A 20,327-nucleotide genomic window follows, 5' to 3' on the forward strand; every position below is an offset into this window, starting at 1 on the left:
ACCCAAACCCAAAAGGAGACCAGGAACAAACATCAAACACAAAGAAACAAACAAAACCGAATCCTGACATTCCGAGTATGTTTTGGGAATGATTCTCACCAGCACATCAATTTCCTGTTTTCTGTTTCAGTTCAGGGGTTCTCAGAATATTCTACATTGCACTTCTTTTCCAACAGTTTCATTTGGGAGAACAAAAGACAAGTATATCTTAATTTAACACATAACAGAAATAACAGATTTTTCTGACTATGACGAGTCAAGTTTAATTCCATTTTATTCATAATCAAAAACGACGTATTACAAAGTTATCAGTTTGACAGCTTCAGTAAGTCTGACAATTATTGACGACTAACTACTGTTTGTGCCACAATTATTTTTGACCTTCAAAAGATCGATAAAGGATAAAATAACAATATCATATGCTGAACTCCGATTTTGGGTTGATTTGTGAGAGATCAGACACTAAACTGTAAAAGTTAAAACACAAGTTGTTTTGATTGTTCCCAGGGAAACTCTTTTCTTCCAAAGTGACCGTAGCAGGCAGTGGCCTGGTAAATCGGCCTCTTCAGTCCCAGCTCTCTGCAAAAACAAAACACTGTGACATTTGCAGGTTTTAGTTTAAGAATTAGATGTGATTTAAAAATTTGCATACTTGACAATGACTCCAGGTCTGAGATCAAAGTTCTTCTTCACTATCTGCAGCAGCTCATCTTCATCCTTGTTGGACGTGCCGTAGTGGAAGACTGTGATAGAGAGTGGATGGCTCACACTGATTGCATAAGAAATCTAAGGGGAGTAACAGAACAGACACCAAACATCTTAATTATCACAAATCACAAGCTTTAATTCAGTTTTACAACCACAATTCCAAAAAGGTTGGGCATTGTGTAAAATCTAAATAACATCTGCAAATCTCATAAACCAATATTTTATTCACAATGGAACGTAGTAAACACTAAGAAGTTGTACCATATTTAAGGAAAAAGGATCATTTTTAATTTGATGGCAACCAGTTGTTCCAGGGGCATGTTTCCCTCTGTCAAGCATCATCTCTTCTTTTCACAGCAGTCTGGAAACATCCAGGAACTGCTGGAGTTCATGGAGAAGAAGATTGTCTCATTCCTGTCTGATGTGGGATTCTAGCTGCTCAACAGTTCTGGGTCGTCTTTGACAGATTTTATGTTTCATATTGCATCAAATGTTTTCACTAGCTGAGAGGTCTGAACTGCTGGCAGGCCAGTTCAGCACCTGAACTTCTCTACCATCAATCCATGTCATTGTAATAATGCAGTATGAGGTTCAGCATCGTCTTCCTGAAATATGGAAGGTCTTCCTGGAAAAGGTTGCTTCATGCACAGATTTTTTTCAAAAATCTTGAAATCTTTTAATGATTGTATGAACTGTGGATATTCAAAGTATTTCCGAATTTCTGTTAAAGACCATTATTCTAAAACTGTTCCACTAATTTTAGATGCAGTTTTTCAGACTAGTGAACTTCTTCCCAGCTTTACTTCTGAGAGATGAAGTCTCTCTAAAATACTTTTTTTATACCGAGTCCCCTTACTGACCTGTTGCCAAATGAACCTGATAAGCTACAAAATGTTCCTCCAGCTGCTTCATATTTACAGCCATTTGTTGCTTCTGTCTCAATTTTTTTGAGATGTGTTACTGCCATCAAACTAAAAATAATTTCTATCCCAAAAATATTCCATTGTGATTAAAATATGGGTTCATAGAATTTACAAGTCATTACTTCTGTCACGGAGGTTAGTCCAAAAAAAGTTAAAAACGAAAACAACTTGTCTTCTGTTCTGTAGCTGAAGACGTTTCACTTTCTCAATTTGAGAATGAAATGTTGGGGTTTTCACAAGAAACAATTGATAAAGTTTTGGTGGATCAGCCTTTTTTTTATGACGCTTTGGTTTGGTGGAGGTTTGTGCTCTGAGTGCTTCTAGTTGCAGCCTGTTTTACACATTGTCCTAACTTTTACAAAGTTGTGAGACTTTTAAAGACAAAGTGAGTGAAGAAAGGAGCTTTAAATTTTAATCATCCTCACCTGTACGAGGGCCCTCCTGCACAATCCAGCTTTGACCAGAGACTTGGCGACCCAACGTGCAGCATAAGCCCCAGACCGATCCACTTTAGAGTAGTCCTTCCCAGAGAAAGCCCCGCCTCCGTGGCCACCCCACCCTCCATAGGTGTCCACTATAATTTTACGTCCTGTGAGTCCTGCATCACCCTGTTTATACAAAAACAACAAATTCTTTATGTCTTTTAAAGTAATTTTTCTTTAGGTTGTTGAGTCAGTTCTAACCTGTGGGCCTCCCATGAGAAATTTGCCACTTGGCAACAAATGGTAGATGGTTTTATCATCCAGGTACTTGGCAGGAATGACAACCTTCACCACCTTCTCCATCAGGTTGTGTCTGATATCCTCCAGGGTGATGTCAGGGTCGTGCTGTACTGAAATGACCACAGTATGGACACGCAGTGGCTCCATGGCTCCCTTGTTGTCTTGATACTCCACTGTGACCTGCAGAACACAGACAATAAGGTCCAATTTGTATGCTTCAGCTCATAGAACTGATACCACAACCTAATTCTGAATACACTGTGACTTTGTGGAAAATGTTCACTAAAATATAATGCAATAATTTGCAAATCTCATAAACCCCTATTTTATTCATAGTGGAATGTAGTAAATTCCATTGTATTTAAATAGTAGGAAAATAACTATGGAAAATTAAGGTAATATTGAATTTGATGGCAGAAATACATCTAAAAAAGAGGTAAAAGAGAGGTAAAAGTAAGTGTTACAAATAAGAAAAAGCTGGAGAAGCATTTTGCAACTAATTAGGTTAAATAGCTACAGGTCAGTAGGACTAGGTATAAAAAGAGCATTTTAAAGAGACTGAGTCTTTCAAAACTAATAAAGATGAGCAGAAGTTCCTGAGTCTATGAAAAACTGACCAAAATTAGTGGAACAATTTCAGAATAATGCTCAACAAAAAAGGGGGAGGACTTTGAATACCCCATCGGTACAGTTCGTAATATCGTCAAATGATTTCAGGAATCCAGAGAATTCAACAGTCAATATTAGAAGCCTGTGATCATAAGGCCTTCAGACAGAATTGCAATAAAAATGGTCTGATTCTGTTCTGGACATCACTGCATGAACTTAGGAACAATTCCACAAATTATTGTCTGTAAACACAGTTTTTTGTGTCATCCACAAACGTTGGTTAAAGCTCAAAAGCTTCAAAATGATATAGTATAGTTTGTTGAAGTTTGGAGATTTATCACTTAGTTGGCAACAAGTGAGTTTTGTCAACAAAGTACTTGTCTGAAAACATTGTTTTTATTGGTCTAGAATGATGTGGGGAACTCAAGCCCCAGATGTCCCCTAGCACAAGGGGACCGCCACCGCTGAAGGCAAAGGCAGAACCGTAATGTTTAATTAACACATCTCTTGTATTAAAGTTTTTCTCGATTGTGTACACACACTTTCTGAAAGCATGCCTCATATTCTCAGAACTCTACACACAAATCAAGAAAACACTCACACAATGGACAAAACCCTTCAATTCTCCCGCAAAACTAAACTTTACATTCAAAACAATGTTATCTCTTCTTAAAACTGTATTTTGTTTTCAGATGACACACACGAGCCATCATATGAATAAACATTTAGAAGAACCAGTTGAACACTGATGTGCTCGATGTAAAACACTTCTTCTCCAGTCATCAGATTGACTCAGGCGTGTTTTTGTTCAGTATTACACTTACTACAGACAGTACATACAGAAGTATGTTGTAAAATATTTTAAAACTTTGTTTTTATATTTAGAACACACAAATAGACGGTAACAAATTAATTTTATATTTCTCACAAAAACAGTGTACACACTGTACATCCCAACCAACACAAAGCAGCACATACAGTGGTCTACATACAAAACAGAAGAATTTACTGTATACACTTACAGTAAAATAAAACTGCTGCATCCCCTCTTCTGTTTGGGACTGGCCACAGCACCTCATCCACATCACAAGCAATGTTTTCCCAGGCCAAGCAGCAGAGGAAATATCGTTTAGCATGGAGAATCCAGCCATGAAAAGCATCAACTGCTGCCTGTTGCCCTTTGATGCTAAAGCTCTGAATGCTGATTGTAAAACAGTCTGACAGGTGTTTGCCCATGTGATGAGTCAGTGTGCACAGCAGGGCAGGTAACTTAGAATTTGGAATGACAGTGTGTTCCTTGTGAAAACAAGAGATTTTCCTCATGAAAATTGTGCCAAATGCATAAAATTGTGTGTAGTGTTTTGAAAAAAGTGTGTTTTAGAACTACAGTTTCAGTGTAAAGCAGGAATTGTGCTTGTAGTTTTGCAGAATTGGTTCAGGGGGTTTGTGCATGAATTACATGTTGTGGTCAATGTGTCTCAAGTACCAGTGTTTGTGTGTAAATGTAACCGGACCCTCTCTGCGTTGTGCTGGTTTTATAATTTGAGTGATCAGCCGTGTTGAAATTTAAGACGGTTTATTTTCTGACAGGAACAAACAGAAAAAGAGAACCATGTTACTCGCTGCCCGCTCCAAGTCCTACACACAAAAATAAATGTACAAACTAAAACGAAATTCTACCATTAAACAATCATAACATCATAACAATCACACCATTACTACAAATAACAGAAATTAACCTAATAAAACTACAAACCGAATATACTATAAAGAATAATACAAAGGACACACCTCTCCCGCTGGACGACATGACAAAAGGAGAGGGCAAAAGAGAGACAAGTAACTTAAAGACAATACCACAGAAGAAGAAATAAAGAGGAGGGGCTTACAATCTTAAAGGAACACGGTTAAAAGAAAGACAGACTTGTTGCTATCAGGTGGGAACAATACAAAAATACAGAAAAAAAGAGACATTTTGTGTAATTATAAAACAACCAGGTTACATAAACAACCAAGAAAAACTGTAAAACTGTTATGAAAGGCATGAGCGATATGCCTTCCTTCAAGGATTGCTAGACCTTTAATTTGAGATGTGTTGCTGCCATAATAATAAAATACCTTATTCCCAAAATAAGTAGAATTTCTTATTTTAATTTGTTTTTTTACCATGTTCCATTGTGCGTTTATGGGATTTATAAATCATTGCATTCTGTTTTTATTTACATTTTACACAACGTTCCAACTTTTTCTGAATGGGGGTTGTAAAATACAAAGTCTTTTAAGACCATTTTTTCAAACTTCATTTTGTTATAAAGTCACCTGTGATTTAGAATCTGGAAGTATCCAAGGGCACTCTCCATTTCGAGACAGTTCCCTCATCCTGTAGTTGAGTTTATGAGCCAGTAGGAGGGTTAAAGGCATGCACTCCTCAGTCTCATCAGTGGCATACCCAAACATTAAGCCCTGGGAAGAAAAGGAACCAGGTTCAGATGAAAATCCAGGCTTGAGATCATGAGTATTTAACTATTACAGTTTTAGAGAGAAAACAGTGCCTCTAAAAAGATTCTAAAGACAAAAGGAAGCTAAAATACTTTAGGTTTCTTGAATAACTCTGGTTCCCTGAGTAACACAAGTGAGTGTCTGACTCATGAATCCCCTCGTGGTGAACTTATCAGGAGTTCCTTAAACACACTGCCAGGAACAAGCATGTCAGTGACAAAGAAGCCAGAGACCTTCCCCTTATACCTTATATGGCTACAGTGCAACAACGACAATTTATTCCAAACCTGTCCTTTCTTCAAGCACATCATCTGTAATAATTGTATACTGAGAGCCTGGCTTGGATGTCTTAAGGGCTTTCACTGTATTTTTGAGAGAAAATCCCTCTCACTTGCCTGTCCCAGTAGTGTCAGCTGCTGACTATAAAAAGCAGCAATACAGTCAATGTTTGTTTGAGCAGCAATGCTTCTGTGGTAGTTATACCTTCATAAGCATGAGTAGCAATACTTCATGAAGCTAATGTGAACAATTCTTCGACTTTAGCATTGGCAATAGTTAGTCACTAGTTCAGTAGCATTCACATAGAATCAGTCAAAATGATTTGCATTATTTATTTAAAAGGAAAGTCTTAAGTCTAATCTTAAAGGTAGACAGGGTGTCAGCCTCATGTACAGAAACTGAAAGTTGGTTCCACCAGAGAGGAGCCTGATAAGTGAAAGCTCTGTCTCCGGTTCTACTTTTAGAAACTGTAGGAACCACAAGTAAACCTGCAGTCTGAGAGCGAAGTGCTCTGTTAGGAAAACATGGAACAATAAACTACTATTTGCTAGTTAGGTAATCTGTGCAAATTACCAAACACCTGAAGTTCTACTGTTCTTTTATTTCATGAACTGAATTTAATTTGTATTTTGTATTTATGACTAAGTATCAGAAGTGTTGTCTTCTGCCACCTTTATCAGACTTTGGTCTCTTCGGTTGAATCTTTATATGGCACTACAACTGCAATAAATGAATAATTCAGAAACATGGTTGCATAAGGACTAGTACTGAACCTGGTCCCCAGCACCAATGTCCTCCTGATCCCTGCCCTCAAAAACGCAGTCTGAGATCTCCATACACTGTGGCTCCAGAGCCACCAGCACATTGCAGGTCTTGTAGTCAAAACCTGCAGATCATAGTGAAGATAAAAATTAACAACCTTTGACTCATGCCTAATTTATTAGGTAGCTTATGCAGAAACCTTAAAGACAGGAGAAGCACACTCAATCCCTTCATACAGTACCTTTTGAAGAGTCATCATAGCCTATCTTCTTGATAGTATTTCGAACCACAGACTGGAGATCCACTATAGCTTTAGATGTCACTTCTCCAACGAGTAAAATCATGCCAGTTTTTGCCACACACTCTGAAAAAGACAAGTTGAAAAACATCATGAGGGACAATCATTTGCATCATAAAATCTTGGTTTGTCCATCATTTTCCTACATAGTTTGAGTTTGTCTTTTCTTTTTCAAATCCATGACTTCCAATTAGGAGTTCTAAAGATTACATGATGCATGAGTCTCTTCCATTAGAGGAAGAGGTTTTTCAAGTTAGAACCCTTACTGGATTCTGTGGGATGAGCCATATCAAACACTCCCAGCACTGACCAAATCACACTGGCAATCAAGTTGACAATTACAATATACAATTTTATTTATAAAGCACTTTATAAACAACACTGTTGATTAAAGGGCTGTACACAAACAAATAAAAACACAAGGTAAAACACATAAAAATCTAAAACAAGAATAAAAACTATAAAATAAAATACAATCAAAGCGACAAAACAGTAAAACAAAATAAAAACCAACATCCCAAACTGAGTTAAAAGCCAAAGAGAAAACGTATGTTTTAAGAGATGATTTAAAAACAGGAAATGAGTCGGCCTGTCTGATCTGTAACGGCAGATATCAGTTCCAGTTTGGGGGCAGCAGCTGACAACGCTCGGCCACCTCTTGACCTCCTCTTTGACTTTGGGACCACCAGCAGTAATTGATCTTCTTTCCGACCGGAGAGACTTTAATAATTTATCAAAGTGTAAGATTAAAAAAAGTCTTGAATCTTGACTGAATGTCTGATAGATGTATTTTCAATCAACAGAGACTGCTGGATGAATTTATTTTGTTACTGCTAAGAGATGAGAAATCTGCTCCAACTTGGAGAAGCAGATGTTTTAGAAAAGGTCAGCAGCAAAATACACAAACTGACATTTTTAATAAAGGCCAGAGTTTTAGAGTATAATCATCTTATGTTGAGAAATGACAGAGTTATAGTCATTTTGGTCAAACTTTGAAAATAATGTGTAATCATAAGATGTCCCACTCTGAGTATGTGTTGTGAATAACTCTACTACCACAACAAATATGCAACACTACATTATATATAAAAGTAAGGGAATTTGTGTTTGGTCAATTATTTCTTTGTTTATTGCTTCATGGCAATAAATCCTGTGCTGGTGAAAAACCTAGTTATTTCCCCTTAAATAATGTCACATTTATATGGAAAATGCATTTGTGGGTTGAGCCTACCTTCAGAATTTGGTAGTGGAAAGATTAGAATGGCCTGCCTGCAGTTCTGACCTCACCCCATTGAACACCTGTGGACACACAGGTGTTCAATGGGACACTCAGGTGAAATGGGGGCAGAGCTGTTAACAGATCACCACCAAACAATAGTGAGGCTGAACTGGGAAAGTCTGGCGGAGCCCCCTGTCCATGAGATCTTAAACTCACACCTCTGGGAGAGTTTTTGACCAGCCCTTGAAAGGTCAGGGACACTGAATCTGAATGAACCATGTCCAGGGCCTCCATTGCAAATGTGGCTTTCAGAAGCTGTGGCCTAAAAAAAATTTTTGAAGCTTTTTTTGAAGCTTGATTAAAAAGTAGTTTAATTACACATTTTTCAGGCTACTAAAAGAACAGGCACCACAAAATAGGCTGTTCTTTTAAGAGGGGTGATTATTTTGGATATTATTAATAAAAAATTTGTATAACTGTAAAGATTGGGTTTTGTTTTTGTTTTCTTTTGGATTTATTTTGCATTTGTTTCCTTGTCTGTGTCTTGTTCCTTGTGCCTCAGTCATTATTCACTTTCCCTCTGTTTGCCCCTGATTATCTGCCACGCCCATCTCCACCTGTAAGTTATTGTAATCACTCACCTGTGCCCAATTCCCATAATCATCCCCTGTGTTTAAAACCTGGTCATTTTCTCCACCACCCCGCTGGATCATTGTTGTGTTTTTTGTTCTGCATTGTCTCGTCCTGCCATGCCCTGCCCCTTCGTTTGGATGTTTTGTTATTGTCTCTTTTGCTGCCACGTCAGCCCTTTTTTGTTTTTCCTATTTTGTTTAAGTAATAAATTAGTTTCTTTTAAAGATGATTTTGCGTTCAGGATTCGCCTGTCTCCCCTCGCCATGACAATAACACAGAACTTTGGGAAAGAGATCCTACAATCATATTTAAAGATAGAAAGTATATTTTTCTATCTTTAAAATATATAAGAAGTAAAAATCTCTCTGTGATCATAAACCAAACACTTACCACAGGCCACTTTGGAATCAGGGTCTTGACTCAAGTATGCATCAAGTACAGCATCACTGATCTGGTCACACATTTTATCTGGAAACATAAAGTGAATGTGAGAAATGTACATTATAGTTTCCTAAAACTTGTATATTTTCTTAGGTTAAACACTTCATATGTTCATTATGTTTTGTTGTGAATAAATTAAGGGTTTGTGATATTTGTAAATCATTGCTTTCTGGTTTTATTTGCATTTTACAAAACGTCCCAACTTTTTCAGAACTACATTTTATCCAAGAATTTGAGAGAACTTAACAAGGTTTCATAATTTGCAACATAAAAGTGACTTTGAGAGTGCTCAGAAAAAGATGAGCTAAGAGACTGTTTACCTAAATAAACCAAGTTACTGCAAACTAAGATGCAGGATAGTAAGTGTTAACCATCAGGGACAAAAATGTGTTTAGAAATTAAGTGATTGTTTGCAAACAATGATTAAAAGAAACTTCACGGAGATAAGAAAACGGGCTGCAAATAAAACTAGCATTTCTTGAAGGAATGTACATCACCGACTGTTTTGTATTAAAAAAGTTGAGGATGGCACTTAGCTCAGACTTTAAGGTTAATTTGTAAACTGAATTGAATTATGATTCCAATAAAATAACTAAGATTATGCCTTAAATCATTTTACTCATGTTTATTTTCAGCTAAAATTTACATTTTTTTCAGCAATTATATTCTTTAAATTCTCAATATTAGTAACCTCTATTAGTTGATAAAGTTTTAAAGTTATTTTTTAAAACATAAACTTGAATAAATTGTTGTATTTGTGAAAAACAAAAAAATATTAAGTGCTCAGAATTACTGTTATCTTTCATTTATTAGCCTAATGAGTTGTTTTACATTTTGTTTTACTTTCTACTCTTATTTTTAACTTTTATCAAAAAGATTTTTGTACAATTAAACATTTATTAATGATGGTAAAGTACTTTGTACCCCCCACCCCCTTTTTTTTGTTTCTTTATAATATTTACTGTATGTGTCTCTACTGGGCATCACTCTACAAAAAGCTCAATCACTACTGGACCCATTCTATCACCTGTAAACACAGGACAAAGATTAAATCATTCAGTCACGGAGATAGGATGTGTTCAGACCCGGTTCTGTCTGTCTGCCCCTCCTTTAATGCATCAGTAAATTAAAGTTAAAAGTGTGGAAAAGTACCGGAGTGTCCTTCTCCGACAGACTCGGACGTGAACAGGAAAGTCTTCCCGCCGCGGGCTCCGGAGCTCGGGTTCATCTTCAGCTCGTCGTGGTTTGCAGAAAACTGTCGAGTTGAACGAGATTCGGACGGAGTCCAAATGGGACCGTAGAGGTCGGAACTATGAAAAGAAGCAGGCTGTGATAAAGATGAAGCAATGATTAACTTTTAGAGTCTAAAGATCAGACTCAGTGAGTCTAACCTCGGTTGTTAATTTGACCAACTGGTGGAAAAGGTTAATATAAAGTTTCAAAGTAACCTTTTCTTTCTTTTCCGGCTCTGCGAACTGCATTGATAAACACCCCTCCTCTTTCTTTGAGGATTGTTTACCAGAAGCAGTAACCCGGACAGCCTCACGATGGCGCTGTTGTCACACTTTTTCATAGAGTTAAAACTAGAGAGAGAGCAACACAACGGCCCGCTCTAAAGGCTCGAGATGTAGGTCAATGTGCGCCGAAAGCGACGCCATCTTGATAAAGTATTCTTAAAGGCACAGGGCTATTTAAACAATGCTGAAGACTTTAGAAATTAAGATTTTTTGTGAGTAAGATGAGCCTGATTTCACATGTACTCTGCCATACAGTTTCACAGATATACACTGTACTATTATTATTATTATAGACATATTACTGAACAAATAAAATCAATCTTTTTTTAAAAAAAGGATTGTAAACAATAAAGACAGTGACAAGCTTTTTTAAAGTAACAACAAGTACAGAGATCAAGTGAATGCATTACTTACTTTTAAAGAAAATAAATAGCTGATCTTTTTACATTTTCAGAATAATTAGTTATTGTATTCATAGGATAATTAGTTATCTTATTCGTTGTATACTAAACAGCATTAACTTTAAAGCATGTTTTTTAAATTTAAAAACAACTTTTGCTTCCTCTGCTGAGTCATCGATTGCTGGTTCCACAAAACCAACAATCTTTCCTTCGTGTTGCTGAAATTTAAATTGCTGCTTGAAGGACATCTCATCAGTAGTCAGGGTGCACAGCTGGAAACATCTGTTGATTGTTGAGTATGCGTTCAGCATGGTGATCTGTCAGTAGATTCTAACCACCTGTTAAATGAAAATAAACAGATTTTAGATGTGATTATAGTCACTGCTAATTTTCTAATACCTTCTAAGTTCTATCATCTGCATATTGATGATAGAACTTATACAAAACTTTAAATAGATAAAGGATCACATTAATTAATATTTGTATACTGAATAGATATGTAATATAATATACAATGACATAAACCTCTTAATTTTCATGTAATAATCATCAAGATGTCCCATTTAACGACCTACCTGCGGGTGATTCCAGCTTAGCTTTGAACTCCTCAGTGATGAGATTCTTGTCCTTCAGTTCTCCTCCTTGTTAAACAGTTTTGTTATTAGAAAAAAAAACACTTACCAATGAAATGTTATGCTGCCTGGGCATTTTTCAAAACTATTTGTGCAGCAAATGCCACGCACTGTCAAGGCATTACAACACTGCTGAGCACAAAGGCTGAAATGAAAGATGTGTTTTCATCTCTTCAAAAGTCATGTCTATAGAATATACGTCATCAGAGGGAACACTCCCTCTCATTGGCTACTCAGAATTTGTGATGATGTGGCAAATCCAAAATGGCTACCAAAACAGGAGCAATGTCAACAAACACGTGTACCAATGAGAAGACTTTGAAATGATGCAGGTTTTCAGCTATACACCAGATGTTCCTAAAATTCAACAGACTGGTGTAAAATCATGTCAGCCACATGAAATGAACACAGTGAAAGCTGAATAAGGCAGAGGAGAGCCAGAAGTCAGCAGGGAAGCTGAAGTTAGGAGAACGTGGATTGGACAGATGGATTATCAACATACAGGCTTGTAAGTTGTGATTGCAACATCCTGTCTTTATTAACTATAGTAACAATACTAGTGTAAAAAAACATGCTTGACAATTAAAAACAACACAATAATATGTTGTAGAACCCAGATTAGAAGGAGCTGAAGCTTCAGGGAAATCAGATTTATTTCTATATCCAAATTATTGCTTAGGCATGGAGCAGCAGTTCATCACATAGATTGGTGATTCACACAGCTACATTATATATTTACTATATAAAAAGCAAAGCCAGGAAGTGTCAGGGTGTCATAGATTTACCATGTGTCGATGTGTTTTGAAGGTAGTTTTTTTAATAAATTGATTAAATTCTTGCAAAATTGTATATTGTTGGCTTACTTGCCTATGGAAGGATATTCCAGAGATGTTTTTGCATTTGTTGGTGCAGTTATAACATGCACACTACACAGGCATGTTCCTACAATGACTGTTTCTCATTTTGATAAAGGAGCCGATTGTCCATTGAGTCACATGATCATGTGACAAGTGCTCCCTTTCAAACACTGAAGAGTAGGTGTACATTCACACCATTTGGTTTGGTCCATACCAAAAAATAAGTCTGACTGGACTAAAGATTACTTCCACTAGAAAGTTTTAGATCTGAAAATTAAAATCATATAAAAATAGGAGAGGCCATGCGACTCCCCACAGTTTGAGAACCAATGCTTTACATAAATCACAAAAGAGGAACACTGGAATGGGAAGCCCCTGCACAATCAATGCTAATGAGAAAAGAATTTGTACCGCCATTTTAAAATGAGTTAGGCAGTATCTGTGTGGCCTTAGATACCTCTAGAATTGCAGCAGACCATCAATAACAGAGTAAAAGAAACTATATGCAGTGAATGCAGTCAATGTTTTCCTATTAATTGTTATAATTATCAGAACCAGCACTTCAAAGAAACATCATAGAGTATTGTACCACATTAGTTCATAGAGTGGAATAAAAAAAATAGAATTGAAAAATACTTTGATCCTCTGAAGGAAATTAGTTTGTCACAGCAGCAGATAAGTTCAAAATTAAAAGCATTACAACAAAACAAATCTAGAATAAAACATTGAGGTTAAAGAAATGCAACAAGGCAAGAGGAAGAGCAGGGATCAGGAGGAGGGTGGAAGGCAACACTACACTGAGGAGGACAAAGGTCCATCTTCCTTTGTTTTGTTTTGTTTTTTCAAAAGTGATGAGACATCAAATCATTGTCAGCCAGCCAGACTCTGACAAGGTCAGAAACTGAATGTCTGCACAAACAAAGCTTATCTTTCCTGTTCAAAGGGGTTCTGGTAGAAGCACATAAACATCCATTACATACTGGAGAATCAAAAGGCAGACATTTTAATTGCTTTTTTTAGGAATAAAAAATTTTGCTCAGGTCAGTTGTATTTTTTACAAAGTTTTATATTATTTACAAATAATTACATCATATTCTCAAATCGTTTTGAAAAGCTTTTTATATATCAAAGGGGTTATTGGTCAGTGTTTAGCCAACCAAAATGAAAAATGCTAAATTGACTTTAAACAATGAGGTAAACTGTAGAATCTAACACTGAGCTCGAGAAACCAGAGTTTCTAAGCAGGCAGAGTGTGAACAGATGATGGGCAGGTGTGCAGAGAGCTGGAGCAAGAAGAATCGAGGAAGACAATAGGAATGCAAGGACAACTAAGACAGCAAATAATACAACAAAAAAAAAAATACTGAAAAAACTCAGAAATACAAAGAAAAAAAATCCAAATACAGGGACTCATGGGGAGGAGTCCCAGATACTTGAACTCCTCCCCATGATTTCACTGTGCAGTTAACTTTTCTGCACCTCAGAAAAGTCACGTTCTCAGGCCAGAGAGGATATGAAACCCCTCCAGTGAGTTCTGGGTCTGCCCCGAGGTCTCTTCTCAGTGAGACATGCCTGAAAAACCTCCAAAGGGAGGCATCAAGGAGGCATTCTAATCAGAAGCCCAAACCACCTCAACCGGCTCCTTTCAATGCGAAGTGGTTCTACTCTGAGCTACCCCGAATGACGGAACTCCTCACCTTATCTCTAAGGCTGAGTCCAGCCACCCTACATCAGCGGCTATCCGGGATCTCGTTCTTTCTGTCTTGAGCCAATCCTCATGATCATAAGTGAGGATTGGAACGTAGATGGACCAGTAAATCCAGAGTTTTGCCTTTCAACTTTCTTCTTTCCTCATCACAACCGATTAAAGCAATGCCCTCATTACTGCAGACAATGCCCCAATCCACTGATCCATCTCCCACTCCATCCTACTTTTGCTAACGGAACACCCTTGGCTCACTTCTGGTCCTTTTACCCCCGGATAGGGAGAACTCAGAAAATTTACCCTTTAAGGACGACGCTACAAAAGAACTAAAGTTTAACTATTTATTCTAATAAGGTAGAGAATTAGTACAAGTCCAGCCCTGGGACTTCTGTCTATAACATCATATGGATGAAGCAGAAAAAACAGAAGCCTGGAACCAAGGAAGTGTTGATTCATATATAGTGTCTAATCTCCGCCTGACGTCACATCAGTAGTTTTTTCTATGTGTAGCCGGAAATGGCGTTAACTGATTTCAGTGGGTGTAGTGTAACTTAATATGTAAGCATGCAGAAACAAACTATTCACGATATGACAAGGGCTTGATACAGCTGATAAAGGCGGTTGAGCTACTGGTTTTCCTCTATTTCTCTTTAGTACTTACCTTTACTTTAGGACATATCTAACAGTACCATCAGTCGTGAATAAGAGTCCCAGATACTTAAACTCCTTCCCATGAGGCAGAGGCTCATTCCCGACCTGAAGGGAGAATTCCACCCATTTCTGGTTGAGAACCATGGCCTCTGACTTGAAGGAGCTGACTCTCATCCCAGCTGCTTCACGCTCAGCTGCAAACTGTCCCAGTGCAAGCTGGAGGTCATGGCCTGAAGACGCCAACAGAACTACATCATCCACAAAAGGCAGAGATATGACGAGAAGTGCTCTTACCACCACAGGTCAGCAGTTCCCAAGTCAAACCAAGCATGTCCTGAGGCAGGGCCCGCTTTCACTCTTTGAGTCATACCCAGTCATTTTTACTCTAACCAACACCTTCATTCATGTGAACAAAGTGGTGTATTTGTGAGCAAGCAAAGACTCTAATGAGCCTCTATTGTAAGGAGAGTGAGGGTAATGTGCATGTGAATCTAGTTAACATAACATCTCAGCTTTAAAAGCTTGAACTTCACACTCTCTGCTATTCGAATTGATAAAGCTCCTTGGATGAAAAACATATGCCTTCAACTACAGAATAGAAAACCAGGTGTTTGTTTTTTAACAATATTTGGATTTATCATGCCCTGGATGACATGAATCTACACCTGTATCTTTAACTCCGCCTACTATAACTGTCAGTATGTGATAATCTGATGGGCAGGACCCTCCCACTGTTCAGTTAGTCAGGTGACTCACGTCCACATCCTCTTTATCAGGGAAGTGCTGTACATCCTGAGTAAATCTGCCAGGGTGTTCCTTCTAGATCTGTTTCAGCTCCACAAGATAATCAGACAGATTTATGAGGCAAATGTCATAAACATGGAAGTGAAATAAAGCCTTAATTCTGCTCCCACCACTACACAATGGACATTTATTCCATTTTCTCCACGTGACCTTTTTATTTACTTCCCTGTGCAGTTCTGATTATTTAAAGTGACACATATTGTTGTGTTGCAGTGCATGTGAGGAAAAAACAACTGCACTGAGTTGGGTTGAGCATTTGAAATGCTGAGAATGAAATAATGCACTTTGCCCAATGCTTTTCAAGTTATAAACCAAGATGATCTTATGTTGAGAAATGCCATTTTATTCAAACCATTAAAATAATGGTATGCAATATCAAGGATGTTCTGTTAGCACTGGGAGTGTGTGCTGGGAATAACTGTCAGCTACTACCACATCAAGTGTTAGTTCAATATCTGTATAATTCACTGAGGTATAGCCATTTTTGTGTAGACGAAGGTTGATGAGCTGCATCGTGAATTGAACTGACTAAAAGTTATTCAGTTGTAGATATACAACCAATAATTAACTTTCTAAGAGTTTTATTAAAATCCATTCAGTTGTTCATAAGATATTGTCCTAACAGATAGACAGACTTGATTCCAATAGAGAATAGAATTTTTTTTTCACATAAAACTTGCATAATCAGTTAGCCATCAGAGTATAAGTTGGTGAATCAGTCTCAGCTACCACCACACTACATTTTAGCTCAGTATGTGTAAAAATGACTGAGTTATAGTCATTTTTGTGTTTACTAAGATTGTTTTTGTGACTGCCATCTCGAATGGAATTGACTTCAAAAGTTAATCAGTTGTAGATGTCAGTACAATGATTATTTTCTGAGTGTTATTCAAATCTGTTCAATGATTAACGAGATATTTTGCTAACTGTACAGACATAGAACACACACAAACACTAGACAAAACATTGTTTCTTTGCCTATGGTGGTAAATAATAATAATCAAGAGTAAAACCCTAACTCACTTTTGTTTTGAGTTAGTGCCTCTAAGGGTATTTTTAATCTGTCCATGCCATAACTTTGTATCATTACAACACAAACTTCAGGGTCACAATGAACTTCTTTTTATAAATAAAGTTTAATTTGTCTTTTAAAATGTCAAGTTTCTGTTGAACAGTAAATTAAAAAAAGGTTTTAAAGCACTGAATGAAGCACTTAGTGTGGTTTTGTGTTGACTGTACTGCTGAAACAGCAAGCTGCACAGGATGAGGAAATGAAGTGAAGCAAGCGAGTTCAGCCCTTTATTGCCATGCAAATATTCTGATGTTGAAAACACACAGCCCTTTGCCCTGACGTATCAGTTGAGCACTGGCCTGGATCCACTCTGACAGCTGATGGTATGTACAACACACAACTAACAGCCGAAGTAACCTTTTCTTCCTTTTTCTTTTATTAGATAACTAATCCAGGGTCTTTGTGTGGGTAGTGGTGGGGCTTTTTAGTTGTGATCGAGTAACAGCCATTTTTCGAAAAAGCAGGAAATGAAAGAACAGCTTGTCTGTGATCAGACTTCTTTGCTCCAGTAAACCCAGTGAGACTTTGATTGAGGCAAATGGTAGTTAATGAGTAACTTTTCAGAGGTGCAGCCTTTTGCAGAAATGTGTTCAGCTCATACTGCGTGACTCATACAGTAGCAAAAAGCGCCGGACTTTGCGTTTGTTTATCAAACTATCTGTGCTGTGGCCTACTGGAAAGGATTTGGTTTGCTGAGTTTTGTTGTTTGAGGCTTCTATGGTAAGTGGTGATCGATTTTTTACACTGATGTTTTGTTTAGATTTGATTTTGACTCCTGTTCTTTTGATATTACGAACCATTTTGCCATTATTTAAAATGTCCATGCCTTGTAACTTTGATACCATCACGTGATTTCATAAGAGTCACACAGATGTTGTAAATGGGCCTAGAGTTGATCGTTCTCTTTCCAGGAAGTCAAATTAGTTCATTAGATTTGGTGGGATGGAAAGACCTTTTTTGATGTGTAAAGGTTTTTACTGTTTCAGCTTTGCATACAAATAGAAACAACAATTTAAGATAAATGGTATTTTTCTAAAATGGGTTCCAGAGTGAGAAAACCTTGTAACTCCACCCTAGCCTTTTCATGCCAAAACTCAACCTTTTGAAAACTATGACGTCATAGTTCAAACTCTAACCCAATTTACAAACACAAGCGTGACAGACGTTTGTCGTTTGTTGTTTGTTGATTTAGTTCCAAGGTTCTGTGATTAATGTGTCTGAAAATTGATTGCCCCCGCCCCTTCTCCTTTGTTTATTTCGTCACATGTTGAAACTGTTGTCTATTTATGGCTCACCTGAAATCACCACCTATTTTTAGACAGCTTTTCTCAATGCCACATAATTTGACTGTTTCTTGGTGGACCCTTTCTTAGATCTCTCCTCTTCCACTTCTGCTCTTCAAATTTGGCCAAAGTGATTGAGGTCTTAGGAAAGAGTTTATTGTTGTGGACCCCTGGCGCTTTTTAAATCCAGATAACAGTACTTTTTTTTTCTTGCATATTCACCATATTTATATTTGCATGGATTTTTTAAAAGTTGATAGCATGCTGCTTTTGTAAATTTCAGACTTTAAATCTGACTGTTGTGTTATTGAACCGTGCTTTGGTCTTCAATAACATTTACTTACAGCAAGACTAGAGTTTTTAGATTCGCTATACACAACTTTAAAACAAGCATTTGTACAAAGAACAAATGTTTTTGCAAGCCATATGTGATCTTTTCACATCACAGCAAACATGATGTACAAATGGAAGCTAATAGAAGTTGTGTCATTTTATAAGCAGCTGCACTAAACTGATTGCTCTCATTTTTCTGCAAACCTGATCTCCTTCCTCACGTGCATTAATACTTCTACTCTGGATCAGAATCTGACCAAGGAACTGGATCATCCTATTTAACTAACAGAGCAGTAAAAGTCCAGGGTTCTCGAGTACAAAAAAATTCATGGATTTTCTACTAAAACTTGGTGTACGCTTAAGTCAAGAAAATGGAATACACACAAAATGAAGATATATGAAACTGTGCATTAATCCAAGCATATTTCCTTTTTATGTCCAGATCAATGTGGCACTAAGCATACACGAGACTCCTCCCCTGACACGCCTCTATTTAAATCACCAATATGTCCTGCTTGTGTCATTCTTTTTTCTGCAAGATCAAAAATGATGCTTGAAATAAGATGGTTTGGCATATTGTCTTATGGCATTAAGAGGACGGGCATGTTACCCCAAACCTTGAAACTATCTCATTGCTTTTGTAAAAGGGTAAAGAACCTGTTATTATGTGGTTTGTCCCATCAGCCAGCCGGCAAACTTATTATCCAGGTGCCTCAGAAGCAGTTCTATCCCTAGATAAACTGGGTTTATCCACAGTAGGCACTCGTTTTTTAATCTCCTGACACTATGTAATGTGACTACTCTACCTGAGGCTTTAATTGTTCTGTATGTTGAAAAAACATTTGACAGTGAAGAGGGATTATCTGTTTTCCATTTTGGGAAATTTTGGATTTGGGTAAAAAGTGTATCTCATGAGTAAGATGTGCAGATGAGTGAAACCTCTGTCCATTGCTTTACAGTCTCATCTTGACATATCCATTATACCTAAAAATGGTGTGGATTTAAAGGTAGCCCTGTATGCAGACGACTATCTGTTATCCTGTCTGAGCTGCTGCCCTTTCAGTCCTAGATGCATTCCTGTTAACAGAAGGGCAAAAGATTATCTGCTCAATAATCCACCATTTAAGATATCAATAAAAGTTTTCTTTATTGTTATGTGCGTACTACTCCCTCACCTCATTTCCTTCTTACTGTTATAATTTATTATTATTATTATTAGTAGTAGTAGTAGTAGTAGTAGTAGTAGTATCTTTTTTTTCTAACTGGGTCAAGGAGTAGGACATTCACAAAATGTGAATGTAAAAAAAGAAAAAAAGCGGGCACAAGACAGAAACAGAGTGAGGTGTAGGCCTACTTTTAGCATCAGCACGGCGTTCCTCAAAATCCTGGTGATTGGATGAGAGTGGCCAACCCACACAGTCCGTTAGTATCTTTCTACACTTCTTATATCTGTTTCAAAGAATTCTAACTTTTCTCCCTCTGCCTTTTTTTTGCAAGGTTAATAGTCTGCCTCTGGGTTTGATTTGGAGCAAGAAACCACCCAGGCTGTGCCATCATGTCTTACAGAGGCCTCTTGAACTAATACTGGGCAACTAATATAAAAAAATGTGAATTATTGGGTTCAGTAGGAGGAGAATGAATTCTCCCCATCTTGGGTGGTTATGGAAGCAAATTCTGCTCATCCAGTAACACTGAAAGCCTTCCTATCAATCAATCAATCAAATTTTATTTGTATAGCACATTTCAGCAGCAAGGCATTTCAAGATGCTTTACATAATTAAGAAACAAAATAAAAACAGCATGTGACAATGAATAAACAGTAAGAAAGAGACAAAAACCTGCACTCTAACCCTAATTTAGCCATAAGCAACTCTAAACAGGTGGGTTTTAAGTTGAGATTTAAAGGCACCCAGTGTTTCAGCTGTTTTACAGTTTTCTGGAAGTTTGTTCCAAATTTGTGGTGCATAGAAACTGAAAGC

General features: G+C 37.3%; 2 protein-coding genes across 6 annotated transcripts in view; one reads left to right on the forward strand and one right to left on the reverse strand.

The window, feature by feature from the left end:
* Positions 1–256: 256 nt before the first annotated feature.
* The window catches only part of mat2al (methionine adenosyltransferase II, alpha-like), a 24,817-nt gene continuing 4,746 nt past the window's right edge, over positions 257–20,327 (reverse strand). The window contains exons 1-11 of one of the 4 annotated variants that reach the window (XM_017440210.3): positions 11,587–11,701; positions 10,542–11,349; positions 10,246–10,403; positions 9,043–9,120; positions 6,744–6,866; positions 6,514–6,626; positions 5,282–5,425; positions 2,315–2,533; positions 2,057–2,239; positions 653–786; positions 257–579 (exon numbers count right to left, since the gene is read on the reverse strand). In XM_017440210.3, the coding sequence (XP_017295699.1) occupies positions 477–579; positions 653–786; positions 2,057–2,239; positions 2,315–2,533; positions 5,282–5,425; positions 6,514–6,626; positions 6,744–6,866; positions 9,043–9,120; positions 10,246–10,403; positions 10,542–10,666 (1,380 nt within the window). In that variant the 5' untranslated portion in view covers positions 10,667–11,349; positions 11,587–11,701 and the 3' untranslated portion in view covers positions 257–476. Of the gene's footprint in view, positions 580–652; positions 787–2,056; positions 2,240–2,314; positions 2,534–5,281; positions 5,426–6,513; positions 6,627–6,743; positions 6,867–9,042; positions 9,121–10,245; positions 10,421–10,484; positions 11,350–11,586; positions 11,702–20,327 lie in introns of those variants that run through there. The other 3 variants (XM_017440211.3, XM_037979338.1, XM_025002532.2) reach the window with 3 other exon arrangements.
* Positions 16,911–20,327, forward strand: part of si:ch73-234b20.5 (uncharacterized protein LOC449923 homolog) — a 10,420-nt gene continuing 7,003 nt past the window's right edge. The window contains exon 1 of one of the 2 annotated variants that reach the window (XM_017440221.3): positions 16,911–17,055. In XM_017440221.3, coding sequence (XP_017295710.1) covers positions 17,053–17,055 — 3 coding nt within the window. In that variant the 5' untranslated portion in view covers positions 16,911–17,052. Of the gene's footprint in view, positions 17,056–17,247; positions 17,453–20,327 lie in introns of those variants that run through there. The other variant, XM_017440222.3, reaches the window with a different exon arrangement.

This window comes from Kryptolebias marmoratus, linkage group LG14, assembly GCF_001649575.2.
Source record: "Kryptolebias marmoratus isolate JLee-2015 linkage group LG14, ASM164957v2, whole genome shotgun sequence".
NCBI classification, from domain to species: domain Eukaryota; kingdom Metazoa; phylum Chordata; class Actinopteri; order Cyprinodontiformes; family Rivulidae; genus Kryptolebias; species Kryptolebias marmoratus.